Genomic DNA, 16,626 nt, shown 5'->3' with positions numbered 1-16,626 from the left:
CCCCGACTCTGTCCCCTCGCTCTCCCAGCCCTGGGCAACTGCTTACCTGTCTGCAGGTTTGCCTGTTCTGGGCATTTCAGTAAATGGGATCACACAGTGTGTGGTCTTCAGTGTTTGGCTTCTTTCACGTAACTTAACGTTTTCAGGGTTCGTCCACATCATGGGCTGTGTCAGTGCTTCCTTCCTTTTGTGGCTGAATCGTATTGCATTGTATGGACACCTGTTCCTCAGCTGATGGACACTGGGTCGTTTCTTGGCACTTCTGACTTGATTGTCACGTGAAGTAATTAGTGTTTACTGTCCCTCAAAAATCGTGTCTCCATTTCTTACTGTTGCTGCTGCTGGAAGAGTCCTTGGGGCAAAATGCTGCGTCCTCTGAAACAGCAGCTACTGGTTTTCTTGCTCTCTGTCTTTCAAGGTCATCGGTACTTTCCGAGGCCCTAAGGACCTGCCGTGAGCGCAGCAAACGTGTCAGCTCATTCCCTTCTCACAGGCCGTGTGCATTTGCACAGATAAGAAGACTTGAGGCCACATACTTGCCCAGGGTTGCACGTCAGTCTGTGGTGGGGCGGGATTTGAGCCCGGGCTTCTTTGGCTCCCCTGGAGTTGCTGGCACTCCGAGCTCCTTTGAGAGGCGGGGTCTGCACACACAAGGCCGCGTGAAGGCCAGGAAATGGACCGCGAAGATGGACAGTTCGTTTGGTTCGTCAGGTGTGTGGTGAGCCTGTCTGCTAGGCACGGTGCCCGCAAACAGGAAGACAGGCTTCCCGTGAGGGCTGCCAGCCCCGCGACCTGGCCACTTAGCCCTTAGACCCGGGCCTTGATTCCACTTGTCTTGGCAGCTGGAGGGTTTCTGGCCTCTTGAAAGTGCCTGGAGGCTGAGCGAACGCAGGTGCCGAGGGGGAGCCACACGGCGCCCACTTCCCGCTTCCCGTCTTTCTGCCAGTACTGCTTATTACGAGGAGGGTGGGACGGGATTTTTTTTTAAGTAGTTATAGATGAGTGGGTGTTGGGATCTGTTTGAATAGAGGCCCTTAATCATTTACGAGGCAATTATGTTTGATTTCAGGAATGCAAGAAAGGACTACATTACTGCCAAGTACATTGAGAGGAAGTACGCAAGGAAAAGACACGCGGATAACGCGGCAAAACTTCACAGCCTTTGTGAGGCTGTCAAAGCAAGAGATATTTTTGGATTACTCCAAGCATACGCTGATGGTGTGGATCTTACAGAAAAAATCCCACTGGCCAATGGACATGTAAGAAAAGACCTGTAAAAAGAGAAAAGAAAGGGTGAGAGGGCGGGGAGTGGCAAGGCAATGTCAGCAGAAATGCTGACAAAGTCGTGTGACTCTGAAAGAAGAGGCAGTGAGTCCTGGGGGAGGAAACTAGTGGTTGATTCTTAAACCAGAACTGTAATGGCAGCTCTGGAAGGAAGGTCCATCCCTGGGGGAAGGAGCATCTTCTCAGAGGCCTAAGCGCCTCCTTCTGTCTTCCGAGAGCCGCATTAGCGCCTCAGCCAAGCCTCGGCTGCAGCTCCCGAGGCCACACCGGGAAGGAGAGCTTGGACCAGGCCTGGTGCACTGCTGTCCAGCCTGCTCCCCTTGCCCTCCTCCCTGGGGGAACTGGGCCAAGAGGGTGGGGTCTCACCGTCGGGACCCGTCTGCAGGAAACAACCAGTGTTACGGCCGGTGTGTCCTAAATCTCTTCCGCGGGTGTGCTCTTGGACGCACGCTCACAGCCCCCTGGACCCTCCTTACCCTCGTGGACGCATACCCACAGCCCCCTGGACCCTCCTTACCCTCAGAATAAAGGCGCACGGGACTGGGTCACCCTTAGCAGCTGAGCACGTTGTATGGAACCGTAATGTCCAGTGTTCGAGAGTAAGATAGGGAACTGCAGCCAGGGTGCCCAGGGCCGCGTGTGCTCAGCTCAGAGCTGTGCTGCAGCCGAGGAGGAGGGGGTGCCCCGTTGTCTCCCTCTGCCCCACGTTCCCCGTTACCTGGATCTCCCTTGGCCTCCAGCTCCCTCCCACCCGCCTACCTGAAACAGCCTTCATTCGTGATTCTTCTCTCCCACCGGCCAGAACTTCCTTCAGAAGAGGCAGGGGTAGTCATGTGCCATTTAGTGGCAACTGAAGGCAGTCCAGGTATTAGCATTGATGGCGTTATCTCTAAGTATAGAATGAAAAATTTTAACCCGGCATTTAAGACGTACATTTATATTTACCCAGGGAGCAGGTTTAAGAGCCCGGGAACCTTCCTGGAGCCAGAACGGAGACCCCTCTTACAGGCAACACCTCATGTTGAGGTGCAGGGATGAGGGCAGAAAGATCGAGAGGACTTTGCCATGAAACCCCTGAATTCCTCATTATTTCCCGTGGAGTAAGGAGGAATAGGGCCAGTCTCTAAACTGCAGGTTCCCAGGGGCAGAGTTTGCCGTGGAGATTAAAGGGGGCCTTGGTATCTTAGAGGTAACGTTTTTCAAAGGAAAGATGTAGAGGCTTTTGGAAGAGAAATACACAGTTTTTCTCATGTGGGACACAGAATTGAATGCGCCCCTTGGAATTCTGGGATGTTTCTGCTTGGTCTTCAGGAGCCGGATGAAACTGCCCTCCACCTGGCTGTCAGGTCCGTGGACCGGACTTCTCTTCACATTGTAGACTTTCTAGTTCAGAACAGGTAGGTGTTCTAAAATCAGGGAAGGTGTTTGATTTCGTTCCTTGGTGTTTCTGAGAATGGAGCCAGGGGTTGCCCCATTGCTTTAGTTGTGTGGCCAAGATGCTGGAATTTCCCTGGGTCTGAATAGGAATCATGGGACAGGGACAGTGCTGCCAGGTGTGGAGTATTCGGATGCAATCCTAATAAAGCCCCCTCCCGGGGTCTGCGAGGTCCCGCCTCTAGTGTCTGGGACTCAGGGAGACGCCCCGTCGATAGGCCTGCTGAATTCCGAGCCCCGGGAAAGCAGCCTCTGTCTGTGGCCCCCATGACCACCCCTTTGCTTGTGCCATGAGGTGCGGGTCCCACGAGGTCCAGGCGGGGCACCCTGAGCAGAGCGAGAGGGAAGCAGGAAGCAGAGATCCTCCTGCAGCCGCTGGCCGAGCTGACGTTGTAAACCGCAACTCGGGGTTGTGGGCATTCTGCGTGGTTGGAAAAGCTGTTATTTTTAATTAGAAGTTGACTTTAGAGAGGACATGCGCGGACGGGCTTCCCTGGCCCCAGTAGTCCCATTTGGTACGTTCTGCCTTGCTTGGTGCGGGGCCTCCCTGGCAGCTGAAGGCCAGTGGTGAAGCCCCGTCAAGGAGCATCCTGACTGCCTGATCCTGGCGTGGGTGGGTGGGTGGGTGCTGGAGGGGGCGGTGCTGGTTAAATTGGCTTCAGATGGAATAGAAGAAGCAGAAGCAAGGAGAGATTTTGCATTTTGTATCTTCTGCCGTTCCCGGCTGTCTTCAGAAGAAGACATGGCCAGAGGTGGAGGAGCTTGGGAGGCAGCTCCTTCCCCAGGAGCCGGGAGTTCTCTGGATGCCTGGAGGAAGCTGCTCGGACCGCCCTGTCCTCTGATGGAGCCTGAATGCTGTCCCAGTGCCAGGAGCGTGGCAGGGGCCAGCTCCATGAGCAGCTGAGCGGTGCCATCCCCCTCAGTGCAAATTCTCAGGGGCAGGAGAAGCAGAATCCTGGTTTCTTTTCTTCCAGAATGGGAGGAGGACAGCAGGAGTAGAGGGGAGATCAGAAGCGAGGCTCCTTTTTCACACTGAAAATGTAGCTGCTTTAAAAAAGAAAAGGAGGGCGGGAGGAAGGAGTAAGTGTGGCTGGTTTCCTGCTGATGGGAGCTGCGGGCATCACCTCCTGATGGGCACGCTCCTGTTCCCACATGTCTGTCCAGCTCCGAACAGGCCCAGGGCCACCTCCACCAGTGGGTTGAGTGGCTTGTCCTGGGATCTCCTGGTTTTGTTTTGTGTTGGAAGAATCTTTGTGGTCTCCTCACGGTTCCCCCGTAGCCTGTTTTCAGGGCAGCTCAGAGGAGCCTGGGGACTCCGAACTTTGGAAGAGCGGCTTTTCCCCTTCCTGGCAAGAGTGTTGTTAGTAAGATGAGAAAAGCTTACCACGTCCTTCTGTGTGGGACAGACTGGGCAAGTCACGCATGCTTCCTAAGGCCCAGACGGGCACTTCCAGTGAAGCGGGAGGGATGCCAGGTTCACCTGCCCGTGCCCCTGCTCAGGTGCGCACAGGTGCCTTGCTCCCTTTCTGGCGGGCTCTGCCACTGTTGTTTATTCCCCAATGGCCTTAAGCCAAGGCCTTCTCCTGCCCACAGGCAGGGCTGGTGCTGTGGGCCCCCCACCCCAGAGGAGGATTGAGAGAAACCCTGCCCTCCGTGAACCCGAGTTCTGGCTGCCTCTCCCGGGGAAGGAAAGCAGCCATGCCCGTTGTTCGCATATTGTCTATGGCTGCTTTCAAGCCACCCTGGCAGAGCTGAGAGTCCCTGCCCGGGCAGCCCCAGTCCTCTGGCCTGTGACTCACTGTTCTCTTTCTCTGTTCCCGTCCTTGCCAGTGGGAACCTGGACAAACAGACGGGCAAGGGCAGCACGGCCCTGCATTACTGCTGCCTGACCGACAGCGCCGAGTGCCTCAAGCTGCTGCTGCGGGGCAAGGCCTCCATCGGCATCGGTGAGCCTCCCCCCACCGCCCCATGCAGTTCCTGGTGCGGGGCTCTGGGCAGAGCCGGGGAGTCAGTCCCGCCCTGCAAGGCTGCTGTGGTCTCGTGCTCATCGGCAGTTTCCCTCTGCTGTCTTGTAGGCTTGCCGTCATGTGCAGGCATTTTCTGAGAGGCAGAGGATGGCCCTGCAGCTGTCGCTGGTACCCAGGTGACCTGGACCAGGTTTGGGCATCTCGCCCTCCTGTTCCTGACCCCCACCTGGGATCATGCTGAGCCCCTCACTGGCTCTGGGTGGGCATGTTTACTGGTGAGAGTCACTGTTCACTGCCCCTCCGTTCACTGGCACCAAGCCGCCTCCACGAGGGACCCATGTCTGCTTGGGCTTCATCCCTCCCTCCCCTGTGGGACCCTGACCTGTAGCTGGCCAGGCACAGTCTAGCCCGAGGGTGTCCGGCTGTGATGCTGTCCTGAGGTGGAGCTTTTGAAGAACTGTTAAACAGAGAGCAACGAGCAGAAAGAAGGCACATGCCTGCTTGCGAGCCAAGTTGGGTTTTTTTCTTTTTTAATTAATCATCAAATCTCATTGACTGAGGCTCATTTAGAAGAAAATACACAATTCCAAATCTTCAGACTGCTTAAAAGGAGGTGTAAAGTCTTCTACAGTCAGATGCCTGGAACTAGATTAGCAGTGCTTTTGCTTAGAGAATTACCGTGAACTGCTTTATTCAACAACTTGTACCTTGGATATTTATTTCCATTAGTTGGCTACTTCAGTGGTTTTATCTTCATTAGATTAGCTCAGACCTTGTCTTATAAAACCTTACCGACTGCACACTGCTGCAGTTCTGTACGATTTCAGGACAGTTCAGCACCGACTGGGGCAAACTAGCTGGATTTCATTAGTTGTGCTCAGTTCCGTTTGGTGCTGCTTCGCCGGGTTCTTTTTGCCTCCCAGTGTCAGACCTCTGCTTGCTTTTGCCGTAACACGTCTGTTCGTTCCCCCGCCTCTTAGCTAACGAGTCAGGAGAGACGCCGCTGGACATCGCCAAGCGCCTCAGGCACGAGCGCTGTGAGGAGCTGGTGAGTGTCCCACCACCCGGCACGGACAGGGTGGGGTTGGGGACGCCGCTCCCTGGTGAGGGCTCTCTCGGAGCCTGCAGGAGGGTCCTGAGCAGATCCCAGTGGCCTAGAGGGGATGGCTCGGAGAAAGTGTCCTGGGGCCCCTTAGAGAGGAGGTGACCATCCGCCCCCCTATGGTGACACTCGGAACACGAGTCAGTATGTGCTGGTGGCGCATGTTGACGGCGGCCCTGGCTTCGTCTGGGGTGAGTGGAGCTGAGGCCCCTCTGGGTCAGGCCGGGTTTACAGGGGGCTCCACCGCTGCAGCTTGGGAAGGTCATGCCAGCTCTCTCCGCCGTTGCCTTGTGTGTGAAGGAGGGTCAGGCATACCAGTTCGCAGGTTTTTGGGGGGAATCGTTGTTGAACTCTGCAGAGCAGTGGGCACAGAGTAAGTGCTCAGTCCGTGGCGCCATTAACAGTCGGTGCTGCAGAGCTGTAGGACTGCTAACAGCTTTTATCCTAAGCACTTCACGTCCAATAACTCATTTAATCTTGATAATTACTGTAAAGCATTAATTAATAGGTACCTACTGTTACCCCATTTTACAGATGAGGAGACAGGTACGGAAGGGTTAAGTAAGTCGCCCGAGACCACATGGCTGCTGTCTGGCTTTGGAGAAAAGTCAGACCCTAATGTGCTAAGGCACCCATTTATCTAATGGATTAACTTCTCTCCTGTGCACCTAGAATGGAACCAGCTGTCTGCCTTCCTGGAGAGAATTGAGAAGCTGGTCATTCACGTCATTTTCCGCAGGGCTTCATTCCCTCGTGCTGGTCAGGAAAAGCGGGGTTAACAGTTAGTGGACACGTTCCTCCTCCTCAGATGGAGACGCTCCCGTGTGCAGGCTGACCGTCACCCTTTAGATCTCAAACACCCCTTGGCTGTGTGCTGCAACTTTGCAGCTTACAAAGCGCTAAATGGGAGTGGTCGGGTTTGAGCTTCAAGGTTATCTGTGGATTAGGGAGTGTGGGGGCTTGACTTGAGACGCAGCGAATTGTATAAGCCAGCCTCATACCGGGGTGCAGGCTCCCTGCCTGCTACGTCTTGGCCATCTTGGTGGACACCCGCTTTACAAGGCCGAGTATTTGAGCAGCATCACCAACAGTGCTTTGTTGTTCTCAGCTGACCCAAGCCTTATCTGGAAGGTTTAATTCTCACGTTCACGTCGAGTATGAATGGCGACTGCTCCATGAAGACCTGGATGAGAGCGATGACGACGTGGATGAGAAGCTGCAGGTCTGTGCCAGCTTGTGGAGCGCTGAGTGTCACGATCAGCGGCCTTCAGAGCGGTGTGGGTCCTGGCCTGTAGTTAGGGTAGAGAGCTGTTTGCAGAAAACGAAATACGGTTTACTTTTTGCTTCCAGTGATCTCAGTAGGTTTGTGGTTTTACCCTTCCCATAACTGCCTCCTGTCTCCCAGCTCCTACAGACGTGACTATGAACGAACGATAACTATGTAACCAGAGGCAGCTTCTCGCCTTCTGATATGAAGGAAAGATACAGAGAGCCTTGGATTTTCGGGGATTTTAGAGGGAGCTCTCTTTCTATGGATAATGTGATAAAGAGCCAGCTTCCCCCAGAAGCAGTGACCATGTTCACCTAGTTGATCTTTAAAACCTTCACTGAAGTCACTGACCCTTAGAGATCATTGGGTCCAACTCATTCCTTTATTAGATGGGGTCATTCAGGCCTCAAGAGAGGGGATGTCTTGGCCACAGGGAAGCCAGTATTTGGAGACCAACCTGGGGCTCTTGCCTCCTGGTCCAGCCTCTCCTCATGATGCTCTCTGTCTTGTGCACTTGAGGGCACCCCTGGGAGGCTGCCACCTTCACACGAGGCTCAGAGTCAGACCCAGGAAGACTGACTCCAAAGCCTATACGCCTAGCTGCTGTGAAATTAGTGGGAGAGCCGGGTGTAACGTTTTAATTTTTACTGTAGGACTTTAATGCCCTGATGTGTATTGATGTCTGATTATTTATATATGGCATTTCCGAAACGTACTGGACTGTCCCGGCTTATGGAGCAGCTAGTATCCGTACTTATGGTTTCTTGGAATAAGAAATTTCCAAGGTAGCTGTAAAACGGTATCAAAGTGAGGGGAGCTGGCTGTTTCACGCTAGAGTTGCCTTTACAAGGGGAGAAGGTTTGAAACACCTGCCCTGGAGCGAGTGCCTCTTGGTCAGGCACACGTCACATTCCCGGGGTTGTGCAGGCAGTGACTCGGCAGGTGCCGTGGACCCAGTGAAAGCCCGGCAGCGGCGCTGACACTCGTCCCCACCCCTTCAGCAGAGAGCGGCGGGTGGTGGTTTGCACAGCCATGGGCTTTGTTGGAATTTAAACTGTGTATGAAGAGCCACTGGCCACTGAGCTCCTCGTACTGGAGCTGGGCGTGAGCCGTTGGTTGGCCAGAGCCTTGGCCGGGCGGGCGGTCCTGTGAGGGGAGGAGGCGGTGACTGCCGATACTGATGCCTGCTAAGCTCCGGGCACAGTGCCGGCAGTTAAAGTCAGACCCACTAGGGAGTTCCCTGGCGGTCCAGTGGTTAGGACTCCACACCCTCATTGCCAAGGGCCCAGGTTCAGTCCGTGGTCGGGGAACTAAGAATCCCACATGCCGCGTGGCGAGACCAAAAAATAAAAATAAAAGAATAAAGCTAGCCCCACTTATCAGATGAGAAATAGGATCAGGAAGGTTAATTTGCTCAAGATCACAGCTATTATAACGAAGCTGACTTTGAAATACAATTTCCATCTAATTAAGTCCGTGGTTCACGCACATGGCTTTCAGGTGGAGCAGGGGTCAGCAGACTCGTAAAGGGCCAGATAATAAATGTTTTAGGCTTTGTTGCAACTCCTCAGCTCTGCCAGGGTGGCTTGACGGCAGCCACAGACAATATGCAAATGATGGGCGTGGCTGCTGTCTAATAAAACTTTATTAGAACGGGTTGTGGCCCCGTGGGCCGTGATTTGCTGACCCCTGAGTTAGAGGACTCTTAAGAGTCCCAGTTCCTACGGGAAGAAGACGTTGATCTCCCCCGAATTAGCCGTATGGCTGTTGGGGATCCGCTGTGGCCGTGCGTGCCTAGAGCAGCTGCGCTGTTCTGCCGTCAGAGAAGGGTGTTTATGGAGGGGACACGCAGTGAAATACAGAGCTGGGCTGAGGTAACTCTGGATGGTAAAGGTGAAATAGCTTATATTTTAAATTCTGCACAGAAAGAAGAATTGTAAGTTTTTGTAAATCCTGGCTTTTTTTCATGTGTGTGTTTCCGTTAAGGGACATGGTAAGAGTGAGTTTTAGGTTTTGCGGCTGTCACGTAACAGTAAAAAATGCACCGTGCCCAGGTGTTAGACTGCTGTACCTGAGGCTGTACCCAGTACGTCAGTCGCTGTGCCCAAGAGGTCCGCGCGTCTGTATTTCACACACCTCCGCCCACTACCCCCGCAGCCCAGTCCCAGTCGGCGAGAAGACCGGCCCGTCAGCTTCTACCAGCTGGGCTCCAGCCAGCTGCAGTCCAATGCCGCGTCTCTGGCCAGAGATGCCGCCAGTCTGGCCAAGGACAAGCAGAGGAGCTTCGTGCCCAGCATCTTGCAGAACGAGACGTACGGAGCCATCCTGAGCAGCAGCCCACCGCCCGCCCAGCCCGCGGCCCCCAGCGCCGCCAGTGCTCCCCCGCTGCCCCCGCGGAACGTTGCCAAAGGTACTGAGCTGTTGGCAGCCCCTGGACGCACGAGCGGTGTCGTTGGGATTTTGCTTTGGGGAAGCTGTAGTTGCTTTGTGTGGGCTAGCTTCAGGACATGTTTTTTCATTTGGGGTCCTTTGTTTTGTACTTACGTTGTTTGCTTCCTAAAAGAACTCCGTCATTCTTGGGATGGTGGTAGAGTGTCTTGACTCCATTCTCGTTCTGGGCAGGGGTGTGGCACATGTGACTCGAGGGATGCAGGGATGCCACCAGGGTAGGCCTGAGATGGCGGGGTCAGCACCTGCTGCTGGTCCCTGGATGTTTTCCTGCAGACCTTCTTCCTGGTCCTTTTCTCTTTGCGGTCCGCCCCTCTCTACCGCTCCCTTTGCCTTCATTCTTTCCCTTTTTATCTTTCTCCGACCTGTACTCGGCCAGCTTGTGGCGTCCGATTATTTCCTATCTTTGTGGTCCCCGTGAAGTGAAGGATAAAGAGATGCTAATTTGGGAAACGGTGCTCAGCCTAACTGTAAAGATACGAAATAGTCCCGAGGGTCCTACCAGCGCCTTAAGTGCTAAAGCTTCCTGTGCTAACCTCAGTCGCCCAGTCACAGCACAGTGAGTTTAACTCAACAGATGCTGTTTCTTGTTTTTATAAAAATGGAAACTTAAGCCCCCAGAGGTTTAGTGATTTGCCCAGCACTGAAGGCCCACTGGCCATGATGCTCCCTGAAGCAGGTCCCGCAAGTAGCCAGGCCAGCTCTGGGCTGGGGCCTCCAGAGGGCTTCCCAGGGGACCGGGGGCAGGAGCCTCCATGGGGCGTGATGTCTGGGCCCACGGCTGCTGTAGGCCGATGGTGGTCCCCAAAGTAAATCCCAAGTTGCATTTGCACGGGAGCTGCTCTCCGGCAGAGGCGTGTAGGCGCGTGACCGTGGTGCTGCGAGCCCCAGGAGGGAGGAGTGCGCACGTCTGCCATCCTGTGGGGTCTGTGCTCACAGTGTGGGGTGGCTGTGCCCACCGCCGCCCCCCAGCTGCCCTGAGTGTATTGCAGACCCTCCCACACGGCTCTGCCCCCAGTGCTCAGGGAGGCAGAGAAGGCTAATGAGCCTCTTGTCTGGGTCACCGAGCCACACACCTTAGGAGCGGACCCACGCTGCACGGGGCAGACCCCTGAAACCCGCCCGCTCACCGCCCACAGAGCCCGTTCGTTCAGGGCACCCAGGCCTGACCGGGAGGTCCCTCAGCAAGGAAGGAGGTCACGTCCCCCAGCTGCGAGGGGCCCGGGCAGGCGGGGGCCGCTGCGGTGGCTGGGGCCTTGTGGGTGCGTCTCGTTGCCTCCCCCCAGATCCCAGTGCCTGTGTTTATCTCCACCCCATTGGTGACTTTTACTGACTGTGTGTGCCATGTTAGGAAAGATTTTATTTTGCTCTGTTGGGTCATATAAGAGGAATAGAAAGCTGTTCACCTCTATTTCTTGTTTTCTTAAAATCTTAGGATGAGAAAGTTTGGGGTTTTTTCCCCCCATTTCTTTCTGCCACTCCCACCATTAGCTCTGTCTCTTCCTTTGGTGACGGAGATTGCCCTTCATCCCTGCCAGCCCCCCAAAGGGTACCTTTGTTCTCCGTCTGTTCCACACTCGATCCACGAGGAGTCGCCACACAACAAGTAGGACGGGATTGATGTTCTCGGGCCCTGCATCGAGGAGGACGTTGTCCACGGCAGACGTGTGAAGGCTCCCTCTGACCCCGGGTGGGCCCTGTGCGGGTGTGGCCTGCTTCCATCTCCAGGCCCAGCCTCAGACACGGTCATGCCTGTGCCCTGAGCAGATGCTGCTCCATGAGGAGGAGCTTTGTGGGCAGAGGAAGGGTGTGACCAGGGTGGTGCCATCTCCCTGGTGTGTCACCTGAGCTGACTTTCAGCCAGAAATGTTTGCCCTTCACCAGGTGTCTTTGATTTGCAGCCTTCTCTCCACGTGCTCTGTCTGAGAACAGGTGCCCCCCTGTGCGAGGTGGTGACCCCACAGGGAGGACTGAGATGGGTAGAGACAAGCAGACGTCCTGTCCCCAAGTGCAGTGCTCAGGAGGGTCACTGTGGTCATCATTTCCCACTTCAAACAGTGTTTAAATTTGAGAAATAAAATTGGTAAGACTGAGAAGACCCACTGGGAATTTTCCCCGGAGCATCTTTGGTTCGGTGTGTATTGGTATCTGTCTTCCAGATACCAGAAACAAGAATTTTTTTTTAAATCAACGTCCTATTTGTGGCCTTAATGTTATTCTGGAAGGGTCATGTGTACCATTTTATAGGGGAGAGGATCAATAATGCAGTGTTCTGTTTCTGTTTTTGTTCTGTGCTCGTGCGTGTGCGTGTGCATGCCTGCGTGTGCACGTGCGTGCGTGTGCATGTGCGTGCGTGTGCAGTTCAGCCAGCCTCCTCAGCTAACGCCCTGTGGAAGACAAACTCTGTAAGTGTGGACAGTGTAAGCCGGCAGCGATCTTCGTCAGATCCGCCAGCTGTCCATCCACCGCTGCCCCCTCTCCGCGTGACATCTACCAGTACGTTTTTTTCCTTTTTCCTTTCCCGCTGTTGGGCTTTGTGCAGCTGGATGGCTGCGGGGGGGGGGGGGGGGTCTCTCGGCAGCCACTCGCTGCCGGCTGCCCGGCGCTGCCTGGGGATCTGTGGCTCTTCTGTGGCCCCAGCCCTGCGGCCGCTGCCCCCCAGCGGCGGACTCCTGTCTGCCTCACACCCCACGGGGGCCCTTCACTCTCCTGCTCTGTCCCCCGAGCACTTCAGCAGCATTTCTGTCTCTCACACATTGGCCCCGGGGCTGCCTTTGGCCATTGGGTGGTTCTCGAGGCTGGGCTGTGTTCCTGTGAACTATAATCTGGTCTGTGCTCTGCCCTTCAGTGTCACATGTCTGTGAGAGTCTCAGCACCCGGGGGAGGGGAGGGGCTTTTTTCCAGCTGCGAGGTTGGTGGGGGGTCGACTGGAGGGGGGTGGCGAGGCCTGGACGCTGTAGGAGGGAGGGGCTCTGGCATCGCGGGGTCAGGGGTGCTTTGAGGGCGCTGAGGGTTTTCCCTGGTTCCCCCGGTTTCCTTACCCGGAGTTAAAGTGGGGAGAAGCCCAGCCCTGGCTGCGGTGGGTGTCGTACGCGCACTGGAGGCGGAGCGGGCACGGGGTCTTCGGGACGCTGGGGCGGGGGGCACCCAGCGGGTCTCAGAAGCCCACTTTCGCACTCGCAGTCTGGCGTCCCGGGGGCTGTACCTCTGCATGCTAGAGTCTGCCTTTTGACTTTCCCTTTAAAGCCGAGAAAGGAGAGAAGAATGGCAAAAGGAAAGAAGGATTAAGCCGACCCCTCCCTGGTCAGCCGGCTCCCTGCGCCCGCTGCCCTGGGAGAGAGGGGCTGCCAGGTCCTTGGGTATCAGCGTCCAGGCCCGGGGCAGGTCACTGCCCCCCCGCAGCGACCGCGGGACACGAACGCCGGACGTTGAGGGGAGGGCTGCTGTTGGCCGGGGAGACGGGGAGGAGGCATGGCCTCGAGGCGGGGCTCCCTGCCTCACTGGCCCGTGCGCTTGGGGAAAGCAGCGGCCTCCTGACCCGTGAAAGGTAGAGAGTGATACAGCTCGTCCCGCTGCCCCCTCGCGGACCGGGAGCCTTTCCGGCTAGTTCTTCGCAGCCTTTCCTCAGACTGACCGGCCAGCGGCATGGTGGGGCCCCGACCAGCAGCATGGGTGGGGCCCCGGGGCGGGACCGGCGCCAGACCCAGGCCGGGCCTCCTGCTGCCGCTTCTCCAGGTCCCCGTGGAGGGCGGAAACCCACAGCGGGTTCTAGCTGAGAAAATACTCCCAGGCTCATAGAGGCATTTTAGTCCCAACCTGAGGCTCGGAAAGACTCCCCGCCAGCACTGTTTTCCGAAAATCGTCAATGAAAGTAGGTTTTTCCTTATGAGGTAGGTAGGGGAAGGAAAAAGGAAGCCCTTATCGCAAGAGCCTCGGGTGAGAAGGTTGGGAGGGGGGCGCCTGAAGTGTGACCCTCCGCATTTCTGTCCTTTCCTCTCTCCGCAGACCCCCTGGCTCCCACGCCGCCCCCTCCGGTAGCAAAAACGCCCAGTGTGCTGGAGGCCTTGAGCCAGCAGAGCAAGCCGGCGCAGCCCGGGCTCCCGCCCAGCAAAGCCCCGCCGCCGCTGCCGCCGCAGCTGCCCAGCCGCCTGCCCCAGAAGAGGCCTGCTCCCGGGTAACGGCCGCTCCTCTGCGTGCCCCTCGGGCCGGGCCGGCTCGGCCGTCCTTGCTTCCCAGGGGCAGCAGCCCCGTAACTTCACCTGCTGAGATTTCTCTGAACGTTTGAAATCTTCCATGTCTCTACTACGTGACCCCTAAGGTCAAGTGTAACATAACTAAGTGGTTATGCTTCAGGTGTCTAAAAAATAATCAAGAATGTTTAAAATGCAAAAAATTTCATACCGATGTACATCTTAAATCCACGTGATGAATTTAGATTTCCGTTCAGTGCAGACACCGGGATTTGGGGAGTTTAAGTCCTCAAGACACGAGGCCTCTAGGTCTTATTTGTTGGTCGCTCACAGGGTTATCTCGACTACATGGACCCTCTGTAGTGCGGGACATGTATTTCCTACAAACAAGGACATTCTCCTACATAAACACAGTACAACCAGCAAAATCAGGAAATTAACGTGGATGCTACCTTCCAAAACTCAGACTCCAAGTTTATTTAGACACACATAATACTTAAATACCATCCTTTACTACAGAGGAATCCAGTTCATGGCTCCCAGTCTGGATCTTTATGGTGGGAAAATGGTTCCTTTTTAGTGGAAATGACATTTAGAAGCCAAGATCTGGGTACTTAGTGTCTTTCTTCTTTGCTGTTGGAGTGTCACTGCACTCAGGCAGGCCCTCTGAGTGGTCAGAACTGGGGGGACACACACACACACACACACACACGTGTGTGTGTGTGGAGAGCCGTTCGTCCCTGGCTTGTCCCCATCCGCCTCTTCTGCCCTCCATTCCCTCCCATCATATGTCAGGCCCCAGTTGTGTGTCTGGCTCTGTGCAGAGAACTGGAATAGGGTTCCTCTCGGCTCATCACAGACATTCTTGTCACTTGTCCTTACTTTGAGAGTTGACAGAACTGGTGTCACACCTTTTGCAGGTGGAAGTGCCAACTCACAGAAACGCATTTATCCAGGCCCACCCGGCAAGCCTGAGTTAACAGACCGCTGTCTGCCAGCCCTGGGAGCCCCTTACCTGCGTGTCCCTTCCTGTGGTGCTGGGACGTGCCGGCCCCGGGGTTCATGGGGCAGGGGGTGCTGAGCCATGTCAGTCACGGTGGTTAATAGGCAGCAGGGGTCACAGAGTACAGAGGCATGGATAACGCGGGCCAGTGGTGCTTGGACAGGTCCTGGCAGAGCCACCAGGGCCCTGAGGTTGATACTGCCCCACCTGACGTAGGAAGAGACCCAGGCCGCACGGGGAGGGGATGGGGCACATCACGGCTAGAGCTGGTTGGTGGTGCCCAGTTTCCAGCCCAGACCCGGGGCATTGGCAACGGGCTCACATGGGACAGGAGAGCCTTAGGAGGAGCCTGGTTTGGGAGTCGGGAACCTTCGATCTAGCGCTGCCCTCTGGACCTCTCATGCTTCCTACTTCCAAAAAAAAAAGAAGAGGTAGTTGGATGGCAGTTGATGAAATCAGGTCAACCGTTTTCAACTCGAACACAGGTCCTTCAGAAAAGGGAGTGAGGCGGAGCGGTAGCGTGCCTTGCCGGCCTCGGGCACCAGTGAATCTGTTTTCCCTTTCTTTGTAGGCCTGACAAGTCAAGCCCACTGATCAACAAAGGCCAGCCAAGAGGACCTGGTAATTATTGCATGTGAAACTGGGTTACTTTCTGCTGGGTCTCGGGGGCAAAGTGGAGGGTGTTTCCAGCTGTGGTGAACCCCTGGGTCAGGCCCGCTGTCCTGCCCTGGCAGCCACCCTGCCCTCGCAGAACCTCTGGCGCCCCTGCTCCTGGGCTGCTCTGTCCCACGCCCCGCATTCCTGTCCCCCTCTGCCGATGGGGACGGGGGTGTGGGGGAGCCCTGGCGGGGTCTGGGAGTCACTGGAGGAGGTTATGGCGTCTGCCTCACTCTGTGACACCTGCAGGCCGGCACACGCTAGGGAGGTTGCATGGAAGTCACAAGGTTCTTTGGCCTTTAGGGGACTTTCCCTCAACAGTTAGGAAATCTCAGGCAAGTTGCCTTGTGGCTATGACAGATGGCGTTTATGTCGTTTCTATCTCATGGTGTTGACTGAGGGGGCATATTGTGAAGTCCGTTCATTTTGGCCCTAAAGCAGTGGATCTCTCTGGGACAGAAACTCTGGGTCCTCTGTCCAACGCCGTGGTCACGCAGCCCCCGGCGCCCATGCCCAGGAAGTCACAGGTGGTAAGCGGACGAGCCCCTTCCTCTCTGCCTCTTTGCCCTGGCCAGGAGCGGGTGGGTTATCGTCCAAGGGCTCAGAGGACACTCTCCCTCTTGCCCTGGTTGGGGTGGGGGAGGCTTCTTCCTGGGTACCTGGTCCTTCGGATCGGAGCAGGATGCAACCCAGAGCCCACAGCCAGTGGGCTGGGCCCTTCCGGCTCCAGGACAGGCCCCCACGTGCCCACCAGGCACCGGGCCGGCCCGCTCCCTGCTCTCTTCCCTCGGCTGGCCTCCACCTGGAAGTCCCCCTGCCCCGAGCGCGCTGAGCCACCCATCTTGACACCCGTGGGCTCCCAGGCCTGCGGGCGGCCCTCGGGACCAGTTGGAAGCAAAGTGGCCCGGTTCTCTGCCCTGGAGCGGACGCTTCCCCACACACTAAGCTGTGAGCCCTCTTCTCCCTGACGCAGACCAAGCTGAAGCCCAAGCGGGTCAAAGCCCTGTACAACTGCGTGGCCGACAATCCCGACGAGCTGACGTTCTCCGAGGGGGACGTGATTGTCGTGGACGGGGAGGAGGACCAGGAGTGGTGGGTGAGTCGGGCCCGGGGGTCTGTTCCCGGGCGGCGCCCACTGTGCCCCGCGCGCCTCAGCTGCCCTTTCCATGCACCCACTTCTGAGTGGGGTCCTCCCTCGTCAGGGCGGACGGGCCACGTGGGCTGCAGTTTGCAGAGCGCACCTGAGGGTTTGAGATGAGGCCCTGGCTTTC

General features: G+C 56.3%; 1 protein-coding gene across 6 annotated transcripts in view; it reads left to right on the top strand.

Moving 5' to 3' along the window:
- The window catches only part of ASAP2 (ArfGAP with SH3 domain, ankyrin repeat and PH domain 2), a 156,522-nt gene that overhangs the window by 136,327 nt on the left and 3,569 nt on the right, over positions 1-16,626 (top strand). For 2 of the 6 annotated variants that reach the window (XM_029232701.1, XM_029232704.1), the window contains exons 17-27: positions 1,070-1,259; positions 2,596-2,681; positions 4,549-4,664; positions 5,666-5,733; positions 6,896-7,009; positions 9,215-9,467; positions 11,867-12,001; positions 13,511-13,679; positions 15,270-15,319; positions 15,794-15,885; positions 16,329-16,451. In XM_029232701.1, coding sequence (XP_029088534.1) covers positions 1,070-1,259; positions 2,596-2,681; positions 4,549-4,664; positions 5,666-5,733; positions 6,896-7,009; positions 9,215-9,467; positions 11,867-12,001; positions 13,511-13,679; positions 15,270-15,319; positions 15,794-15,885; positions 16,329-16,451 — 1,396 coding nt within the window. Of the gene's footprint in view, positions 1-1,069; positions 1,260-2,595; positions 2,682-4,548; positions 4,665-5,665; positions 5,734-6,895; positions 7,010-9,214; positions 9,468-11,866; positions 12,002-13,510; positions 13,680-15,269; positions 15,320-15,715; positions 15,886-16,328; positions 16,452-16,626 lie in introns of those variants that run through there. The other 4 variants (XR_003795003.1, XM_029232702.1, XM_029232706.1 and 1 more) reach the window with 4 other exon arrangements.

This window comes from Monodon monoceros, unplaced genomic scaffold, assembly GCF_005190385.1.
Source record: "Monodon monoceros isolate NGI ecotype Baffin Bay Population unplaced genomic scaffold, NGI_Narwhal_1 Super_Scaffold_19, whole genome shotgun sequence".
In the NCBI taxonomy this organism is placed as follows: Eukaryota; Metazoa; Chordata; class Mammalia; order Artiodactyla; family Monodontidae; genus Monodon; species Monodon monoceros.
This window is presented reverse-complemented; position numbering and strand designations above follow the sequence as displayed.